Here is a 10,204-nt window from a genome sequence, read left to right on the forward strand (position 1 = left end):
AATATGGTAGAAAAATTATGTGACTTAAATAAGATAATATAACTTAAATAGAATAGTAACTTTTTAACTATTTACTTACTTAGGCTTTGTAAGTTAATCCAAACACCCAATTAAAAAAGAAAAAAAAGATAAAGAAGGGTGGACTTCCGGTAGACCCACACTTCGCAGTAGATATATAGAAACAATTTCATTCTTAGTGTTAGTATATTATTATACTTTAGCATTGTTTATTATTCTTTAAGCATTGTATACGTTAGTTGTTATTATTATGTTTGTTAGCTTTATGCTTTCGGCTAGCTTTAGCCTTTCGGTGCCTCGCGTCTCGCATGCCTCGCATCCAATGACAGGCTATAAATGAGAGCTAAGCTCCCTTTGTAATTGTACAACATATATCAATATATACATACAATTTATTCTCTCTCTATCAAAAAAAAAAACAAAAAAAAAAAAAAAAACAAACAAACAAAAACAATCAAAAACAAAAACAAAAAACCCTGTTTCAACCTCAAATAAGTTTCTATCTTCACACCTATTTGAGTTTGCGGGGGGGTTATACATATATCATAGTGAGCATGGTTACACACCATACGAACCACTCAAGCTGGTAAGCATGGTTATACACCATGGGAACCACCCAAGCCACCCCATGGCGCACTCCCTAAGTCGCCCCCCTTGGTGCACCACCACAATCTTCTACAACGGTCCGACATGACCCCGTAAACTGTCCCGACATTGATTCCGGTCAGCTTCTACAACAATGGTCTGACACGACCACATAGTGTCTGCTACATCGGTCCGGCATGACCTCGTAAACTGTCTTGCTACAACGATCCGACACGACCATACCGTGTCTTCAACAACGGTTCGACACGACCATACAGTGTCTCCTATCCTATTTTATTTTCTTGTTTTGTTACTCTTTCTTGTTTCCAAACTCAACTTGGTTGATGCTTTTCCTCCTTGAGTTTGCGGGGGGATGTTAGTATATTATTATACTTTAGCATTGTTTATTATTCTTTAAGCATTGTATACGTTAGTTGTTATTATTATGTTTGTTAGCTTTATGCTTTCGGCTAGCTTTAGCCTTTCGGTGCCTCGCGTCTCGCATGCCTCGCATCCAATGACAGGCTATAAATGAGAGCTAAGCTCCCTTTGTAATTGTACAACATATATCAATATATACATACAATTTATTCTCTCTCTATCTATTTATCTTACACTTAGTAAGCCAGATTTGCCAGAAATGCAAAGGATGACAAATGTGAAATCTATTAATAACAAAACTCCATTCTTCTATTTAATTCTCCTTCCCATGTATATCCCTCAATTCTTTACTCTCCTTATCTTTTCTTTTTTCTTTTTTCTTTTATATTTGGCCAGTTCAAGTTTAAATACAGAGAATCAAATTTTCCTCCATTTTCTTTCACTTTCTCTCTCTCTCTCTGTCCAAAAACTGTTTGGTTTCACAGGTGTTTACTTCAATGGAACACTGAACAGCAAAACTACGTTGTTGTCATCATATCCTATACCTGAATTTGGGTCTGTAAATCAATGACTGTTATCCAGAACCATTCACGTGAAAACTTTCTCAACCCCATTTACATTCGCCTTTTCCTCATTGCAACTCTGCAAAATTTCGATCCAACCCAGAAATCCTTGAGGTTTACGTGAAGAAAAGAAAATCTCCACCCCCATTGATTTATTTTATTTTATTTTATTTTTATCTCAAACCAGGCAAAATTTTTAGTCCAGAGCTTGAGATTTTCATAGTTGCATGAAAGAATCTCTCAATTCTCACCAAGGTTTTGTTTTTTCTTACAAAATTTTGAGAAGTTTTGATATCAGATCATACCCAGAAAAATCTGATAAAAACCCAAGGATTTTCAATTGTAGATGAGGATACATTCATTACCCATTAATGATTAGCCTTAGTTGATCAGTTTTATTTTCTTTTCTTGATTGATTCTTATTGGATTTTTTTTATTTATTTTGCGTGATAGGTTTGTGATTAGCAGCTTTGCCGGAATTCAATTCTCTAGCCATGGATTCTGGGAAGCTTGAATACTGGAGAAACTTCTTCAGGGGTGCCAAATCGAGTATGATTGAGATCATTGAAAGTGCAGTTATGGTAGCTTCTTTGGATTGCCCAGATGAACTTAAGCTCCGTAGGGATCGAATTTCGGAGAAACTTTACTGTTCTCACTGGTCTGATGTTTTTCGGGCTGATCAAACCAAGTTGGTACTGCCTAAAAAGGAAAATTGTGATGATTTTCCTGACAGTAAGTCAGACAGAGATGGCAGTAAAGTGGAGGAAAGAGATTATAAGAAAAGGTTAGTTGTCAATGGCGGAAAAGTCGAGAAGATAGATTGTAAGAATGGGTTAGTTGTCAATGGTGGTAAATTAAAGGATAGAGATTGCAATAATGGGTTAGTTCTCAATAGTGCTAAGCTGGAGGATAGAGATTGCAGGAATGGGTTAGTTGTCAATGGTGTTGAATTGCAGGATAGAGATTGTAAGAAAAAGTTAGCTCTCAATGGTGGTAAAAAGGTGGAGGATAGAGAGTGTAAGAATGGGTTAGTTGTCAATGGTTGTAAATTGGAGGATAAAGATTGTAAGAAGAGATTTGTTGTCAATGGTGGTAAATTGGAGGGTGGTGGTACTCTTGAAACCAAGGTTGAGGATAGCAATAAAAATGAAATTGGAGATATGTCCTTGACCCCTGTTAGCATGATCAGTGACCTCGAAGCCGAGGCATTGGCTGATGAGATAGATGAAGAGAACCTGATTGTTGCAGAGGTGCTTAGAATCAAAGAAATTCTTCTGAATTTTGAAGAGCAGGTTTTTCCTAATTCTTCCATTTACAAATCATTTCACAATTTTCATTATATATTACTTAGCTATCTAGTTCTTTGCACATTTGAGATATGTTTATTTATGGTTTTGTTCACTTTGATTCATTTGTTTGGTTGTACGTTGACCTATTTGTGGTACAGTCTATTTCCAAGTTGCTCGAATGCTTGAGGAGGCTTCAATTGATGACTTTATCCTATGACATTCTAAAGGTAGGAAGTGAGTCAATTGGTTGTCAACTTGTTATTACTATTGATTTATCTATGTGTTGGTATAGAGGTTTAGTTTATTTATTTATTTATTTTTTCAATTCTCATTGCTTTCAGAAGTAATTTGAATCTTTAGCGGCACTCTTATTCATTCGGTGCAAATGAAAAATGATCAACATGCTTTACATAGAAACTATGTTCTATCCATCTTGTTTTTTTTTTTTTTCCTCACTTTAGTTGCATAAAAGATGCATCAATTTTGTAAGCACCACTTTGGAATTTAATGAATAGCATTGTCTCAACTTATTATTATCCTAATCACATCTGTGTTCCACGTGTAAATAGTTCTATTTCTATGTAGCAAACCGTTCATTCTAATTAATTACGTTGACTTTGGTTTTCAATTTTGGTAGATAAGTTTTTGGATATTCATTGTGCTTTTCTTCCTCAGGCAACGGAGATAGGAAAAGTAGTTAATTCTCTTTATAAGCATGGGCCAGCACAGTCTTGTCAGCTAGCAAGGACGATCGTGAAGTATGAATCAGTGCTATGACTGACACTTCGTATTCCTCCTTTATGTTTATTTCCTGTTTAGTAGAATCCATTTGGTTGTAATGTTCTTTTACCTTAGAAAAAATTAATAATAATCATAGCGTTGCTTTCCCCTAGGTTAACACATACACACACACATGAATATAATGAATTAGTTATTTTAGTCAGAATTTCGATCTTGATAAAACAGAGAAGGGTTCAATTTTTTTCACAAAGATGACGTGGTCAACACATTAGCTATTCTCATTAAAAGCAAGTTATTTCCCTTTTAAGGGGATCGATCTCCTCTTAGCTATGAGCCTAATTAGCAAGACTAACTCGAAAAGGTACATTCTTGTCCATCATGGAGATTTGAACTTGGGGCCATGCAGTTGTAGTAGCATTATCCTTCATGGAACTCACTACTGAAGATTATTCAAGGCTAATGTTTAGAAATAATATGAATTAAATCTAGTAAGTTATTACCATGAAGACTTGAGAAAGGTCCCAAAGTATATTTCAAAATCATAATGCCCTAATATATGAATAAAATGTTGGAATATAATTTGAAAAACTTGATGATGATTTGGGATGAGCTTGAACTCAATTGGAGAAGCTTGGAACAAGCTTGATTGTTTAGCATGACACGAGTCTAGAAGCCACAGTAATGCAGTCAATTCTAAGTTTTGTTTCCTTTGTTTTTAATCCTACCCTCATCATCATTGCTACTAATAAGCTTTATTCTTTGTGTCCATTTTTGACAATTGTAATCTCTTTGGTGTTTCTCTTATGACAGTCACACTGGATTTCCTTAGTGAAGTTAAGAAATTGATCAGAATGTCCTTTTATTATCCCTCTTATTTTGTTATGACCCTTCAACTCTAGCTTATTTATCCTAAGACAAGTGTACTCTAGGTTTCCAAGTTCAAATCCTTAGTAAGAAAATCTTGAACAACAATGGGTTGGCTCCGTTAGGCATAGGTTTCAGACATTCTGTTCTGGTTAGCGAAAGTTAACTATTAAAAAATGTAACAATTGTGGAATAACATGTTTCTTGAAGCCTTGTACTATTGACTGTGGATGAAGTTCTCATGCTTAATAAGACTCAATCACGTATACATTTACAACTTTCCTCATTTATGAAGATAGTTTCCTAAGTTGTTCTTACATTACAATAAGCGATTAGAATTCAGTGAAGCATCGCCAATACCAATTCTCCAAGGCTTCCCCAATAAAATAAGAAAAGTAGATAACTAGGATGTGTGGACACTTCGGATGCTCATGCTTTGAAAAATGAAGTAATATCAGGATATGGGTTTGATTGTGGCTGAAAAATGAACTCATTCAATGCTGATATTCTAGGATTAGAAATGCCGATCATGTAGGATTTGGACACTTACAAAACTTTACACTAATGCACTATGAGTACTTGTGAATGTCACGTACATTTAGCAAATGATATACAATTTATATAAAGACAAAGAAGCTAAATTTGTAATCTTTTCTAAATCCATGATTCAATAAACATAAACTTAATTATGTAGCAAAGAAGTCATAACTTCCACCATGATAAATTTGGAACTCTATTATTGAAAGGATCTTTGCCATGTCGTTTTTTCCCACCTCATGAAACTGTACCTATTGTGATCCTTTCTAAGGGGAAAAAGAAGTTACAATTAAAGATTAAAAAATAAAAATAAAAATAAAAAGATGCTTATGAGATTCACAGCTTGCTCTAAGTCTTAGTGAAATGTTTTCCCTCAAACTCAGTGTTTATAAACATAGCTTATATTGGTGAGGCACTTCCTTTACAAAATTATTTGTTGTTTATAACAGAGATTGGAAGAAAGTGGCGAACGAGTGGTTGAATGCTACACTACTTGCTGAAGGTAACAAAGCTGCAAACTTTTCTCCAACTTGTTTTCCTTGCATATTACCATTCATGACTATGGGCTGAAATGTTGTCCTTCATATGCTGATAAATTTGTGGGTACAGCAGATATTGCCAATCCTGTGACCCCATCACTTGTTGAAAATGAACTTGACGATGGACTAGGGCTCGCTTTACCTCCATTGGATGTAGGAGCTTTCTTTACTAATCCAATTTGTAGTATGGAGCTCTCTCAGGTACTGTATATGCAGTTCTTATTGTTGTTTGATGTTATTGCATTTTTTAATGCATTGTTCTTCAACAAAGTGACTTACCTCTTTTGTTGTCCTAAATTGGAATGCAGTTCTTTGATGGAATGGATGATTATGAAAGTGGGTAAAATTTAGAATATATTTGTCCCTTTTTTACTTAATATTTAGCGGCTTCACGGAATAGTCGGTCAGTTTTTAATATTGTGATTGTGAGGACTAGTAAAATCTGTTGGAGAATTGCAGAACCCCGTATCAGTGCAGAACTTAACAAGAATCATGACAATGAAAAGAAACATTCACCAGTCAAGCATGACATCAGCAAGAAGAAATCAAAGCTTTCCAAAGAGGCAAATGTGATTGTCAAAGACATGGGTTTATCTAAAGAGGTTAATGTGATTGTCAAAGACACGAATGTAGCAATGAAGAAAGAATCTGTTGTGAAGGTACCTAAGGAGCCAAAGAATGAATCTGGTTCCGGGAAACTTCTCAAACAGAATTTGGACGAAAAGCTCAAAGATAAAACCAAGTTTCATCAGAACTCGGACAGCGTTGTCATACGGAAGAGGCCATTAACGGGTGAAAATGATGTAAGCATTTCAATCATTATCTCATGGTTTCCAACTTGAAGATTGAACATCCATTTAATACATGTTTATTATTATTATTATTATTATTATTATTATTTTTCTGTTACAATTTGAAGTTTTCAGATAAATCTGTGATAGAAGAGAAACTTGAATCCACAAGAAGGAAACTGAAGGTCTGTAAATTTGTACTTCTATGCTTTAATTGTTTTTCTTTTTTGATTCTGTTGGTGCAAAAATAGTAAATGTGATTGCTTCAAGGCTTATGTATACAATGAAATCTGGTCCTAATGACTGTTGTCTGACTGCTTTATGTATAAACGAAATCAGATTTTGAATACCATTAGAATTTCAAATCCAAGGAAAGATGAAAAATAATGAATATGGATTTTAGATAGAAAACATTGAAAGTTCTATGTTCAAATGCCAATGCCTTTTCCTTTATATAAGCTTTTGTATTGTGACCCATGGACCAAATTCTAATATCTTTTGGTTTAAACCAAGGTTCTGAAAAGCGGTTGCGGTCGCCGTAACGGTAGCGGTGACGCGGTTGCGGTTGCGGGGTGTAAAGGCCGTAGTGTAACGGTTGCGGTTACCGGAATCGTGAATTTTTTTATTTTTTGCACAATTTGAAAAAAACTTACCGATACGCATATTTTTTTTCCATGATCATATTTATTGGGTTAAAAATAAATATTGATCAATTTTTAAGTATGATCTAATATATTTCATATTTTTAAATCACTATAAATTGAGTTTTTTACATTTTATTTTAATAATTAATGACTTTATATTTTACAAAAAAATCAATCACTAACTATTATATATAAGATAAATAATGACAAAAGTAAAAGAATAAATAAGAGCCTAAATATATATATATATATACATATTTTAACCCAACCAAATAGATGATAACCACACTTATTATTATTATTATTATTTTCAAACAATATATAGATAGACACACACAAACAAAATGGTTTAGTGATAGCAGCTGAATAGAATAGCATACATCTTATAGTTTCAACAAATCAATAATATGTTCTTCATCTTCCCTCTTCTCTCTCTCTCTATATCTCTTGCTCATCTATTTTCTCTCTTTATCTTCCCTCTTCTCTCTATCTCTCTTCTCCCATTTTCAGCTTTTTTTTTGTGTTTTTTCTAAAGAAACAGTTTAGAACCGTTACGTAACGGTGCGTAACAGGCCGTTACGGCTGTTACGGCACCGTTACGACCGCTACAGCAGCCGCTACGGCCGACGCACCTGTGAATCTCAATCACACTGCAAAAGCGGCCGTAACGGGTGGCGGTAACCGCCAAAACCGTTACGTAACGGCGTTACGTAACGGTTGCGGCTGCTTTTTAAAACCTTGATTACAAGTTAATAACCAAAAATCTATGAAACTGTCAGAGCATTTTCAGAATATATTTGTATATATGTAAATAAATATTTTTGGTTATGTGAATTCAGAGAGATGCACGATTATTGAGTTTAAACAAAGAGGTATGACCATTAGGTTTAAACCAAGGTTTTAAAAAGCAGCCGCAACCGATACGTAACGCCGTTACGTAACGGTTTTGGAGGTTACCGCCACCCGTTACGGCCGCTTTTGCAGTGTGATTGAGATTCACAGGTGCGTCGGCCGTAGCGGCTGCTGTAGCGGTCGTAACGGTGCCGTAACAGCCTGTTACGTACCGTTACGCAACGGTTCCAAACTGTTTCTTTAGAAAAAACACAAAAAAAAGCTGAAAATGGGAGAAGAGAGATAGAGAGAAGAGGGAAGATAAAGAAAGAAAATAGAGGAGCAAGAGATATAGAGAGAGAGAGAGAGAGAGAAGAGGGAAGATGAAGAATTTGTTGAAACTATAAGATGTATGCTATTCTATTCAGCTGCTATCACTAAACCATTTTGTTTGTGTGTGTCTATCTATATATTGTTTGAAAATAATAATAATAATAATAAGTGTGGTTATCATCTATTTGGTTGGGTTAAAATATGTATATATATATATATATATATTTAGGCTCTTATTTATTCTTTTACTTTTGTCATTATTTATCTTATATATAATAGTTAGTGATTGATTTTTTGTAAAATATAAAGTCATTAATTATTAAAATAAAATGTAAAAAACTCAATTTATAGTGATTTAAAAATATGAAATATATTGGATCATACTTAAAAATTTATAAAAATTGATCAATATTTATTTTTAACCCAATAAATATGATCATGGAAAAAAAATATGCGTATCGGTAAGTTTTTTTCAAATTGTGCAAAAAATAAAAAAAATCACGATTCCGGTAACCGCAACCGTTACACTACGGCCTTTACACCTCGCAACCGCAACCGCGTCACCGCCACCGTTACGGCGACCGCAACCGCTTTTCAGAACCTTGGGAAGAAGAGAGATAGAGAGAAGAGGGAAGATAAAGAGAGAAAATAGATGAGCAAGAGATATAGAGAGAGAGAGAGAAGAGGGAAGATGAAGAACATATTATTGATTTGTTGAAACTATAAGATGTATGCTATTCTATTCAGCTGCTATCACTAAACCATTTTGTTTGTGTGTGTCTATCTATATATTGTTTGAAAATAATAATAATAATAATAATAAGTGTGGTTATCATCTATTTGGTTGGGTTAAAATATGTATATATATATATATTTAGGCTCTTATTTATTCTTTTACTTTTGTCATTATTTATCTTATATATAATAGTTAGTGATTGATTTTTTTGTAAAATATAAAGTCATTAATTATTAAAATAAAATGTAAAAAACTCAATTTATAGTGATTTAAAAATATGAAATATATTGGATCATACTTAAAAATTGATCAATATTTATTTTTAACCCAATAAATATGATCATGGAAAAAAAATATGCGTATCGGTAAGTTTTTTTCAAATTGTGCAAAAAATAAAAAAATTCACGATTCCGGTAACCTCAACCGTTACACTACGGCCTTTACACCCCGCAATCGCAACCGCGTCACCGCCACAGTTACGGCGACCGCAACCGCTTTTCAGAACCTTGCTTGTAATTGTAATCTCAAAGATAACTTCCTTATATGATTTTCTTTGTCATTGAACAGCTAAACAGCAAAGGACCATACAAGTAATGGATTTGCATGAACTTCCTAAGCAGCTGCTTGGTCACAGGAATACACACATGTGAAGGAAGATGAGCCATCATTGTTCATTTCACAAATAAACATGGATTTGCTAGGTACTCTTGATTTTGGAGACTCGGTTCAATTATCTTTTGCTTTTCATCCATAATTTTGGAGTCAATAATGGAAGAAAAGTCGGCTTTATATATATATAGTTAAATTATAGTTTACCGACAGAATCTTTGAGAAGATAGATGATCATAAACTTGATTGAAATTGCCTGATCAGATAAAGTCTGGAACAGGTAAAATTATCTGCAAATTTGAACTTGTGGAAATTGAGCTAATATTATGTTTACATTAAAGTTCTTGTGGATTCTTGAATGAATCATATATGTTTATTTCTTGTGGTAAATATGTTCTGTATAAGCTTTTCTCTGCAGCTCATGTGATCGTACATTGCCCATGTTATATCACAGTTTGTTTTTCCAGTGAAAAAAATGTAATCAAAATGTTTGAAAAGTGTAATGGCTTTAATATATTGACCATTTTACCTTTTAAAAATGAACTTTCCAATATATTTGTTGGATCTTGATAGAATTTGTTTACTGTCCTGCCTCTTCATGCATTTTTCATCGGATTTTACAATTGTTTGCATAATTATATGGTTTTTCCATTCCTCATTCGTCAACTTATTGATATAATTTTCATGAATTCTTCATAATAGTTGGGTTTAGAGCTTTAGTTATATCTGTTGTGTATTTCTAC

The 10,204-nt window shown here is 33.8% G+C and overlaps 1 protein-coding gene across 3 annotated transcripts; it reads left to right on the forward strand.

Annotated features, from left to right (window-relative positions):
• The first annotated feature begins 1,312 nt into the window (after positions 1-1,312).
• On the forward strand, positions 1,313-9,952 carry LOC114305689 (putative mediator of RNA polymerase II transcription subunit 26b). Of its 3 annotated transcripts, none has more exons than XM_082897907.1 (9): positions 1,313-2,839; positions 2,995-3,063; positions 3,512-3,594; positions 5,428-5,480; positions 5,588-5,718; positions 5,826-5,853; positions 5,977-6,320; positions 6,437-6,505; positions 9,420-9,952. In XM_082897907.1, exons 1-9 carry the CDS (start codon positions 2,042-2,044, stop codon positions 9,444-9,446), a joined length of 1,602 nt encoding a protein of 533 aa, XP_082754033.1. In that variant the 5' UTR covers positions 1,313-2,041; the 3' UTR covers positions 9,447-9,952. The 3 variants fall into 3 exon arrangements, with proteins under 3 accessions (XP_082754033.1, XP_082754035.1, XP_082754034.1); XM_082897909.1 differs by having other exon boundaries at positions 6,437-6,493; positions 9,420-9,951; XM_082897908.1 differs by having other exon boundaries at positions 5,591-5,718; positions 9,420-9,951.
• The last annotated feature ends 252 nt before the right edge of the window (positions 9,953-10,204 follow it).

This window comes from Camellia sinensis, chromosome 12 (assembly GCF_055761805.1).
Source record: "Camellia sinensis isolate YWXY chromosome 12, ASM5576180v1, whole genome shotgun sequence".
Classification (NCBI taxonomy): domain Eukaryota; kingdom Viridiplantae; phylum Streptophyta; class Magnoliopsida; order Ericales; family Theaceae; genus Camellia; species Camellia sinensis.

Coding starts and splice junctions, on each gene's coding strand:
- LOC114305689 (XM_082897907.1), top strand. CDS start 2,042: ATGGATTCTGGGAAGCTTGAATACTGGAGAAACTTCTTCAGGGGTGCC. Junction 6,321..6,436: donor CATTAACGGGTGAAAATGAT/GTAAGCATTTCA, acceptor TACAATTTGAAG/TTTTCAGATAAATCTGTGAT. Junction 6,506..9,419: donor AACTGAAGGTCTGTAAATTT/GTACTTCTATGC, acceptor GTCATTGAACAG/CTAAACAGCAAAGGACCATA.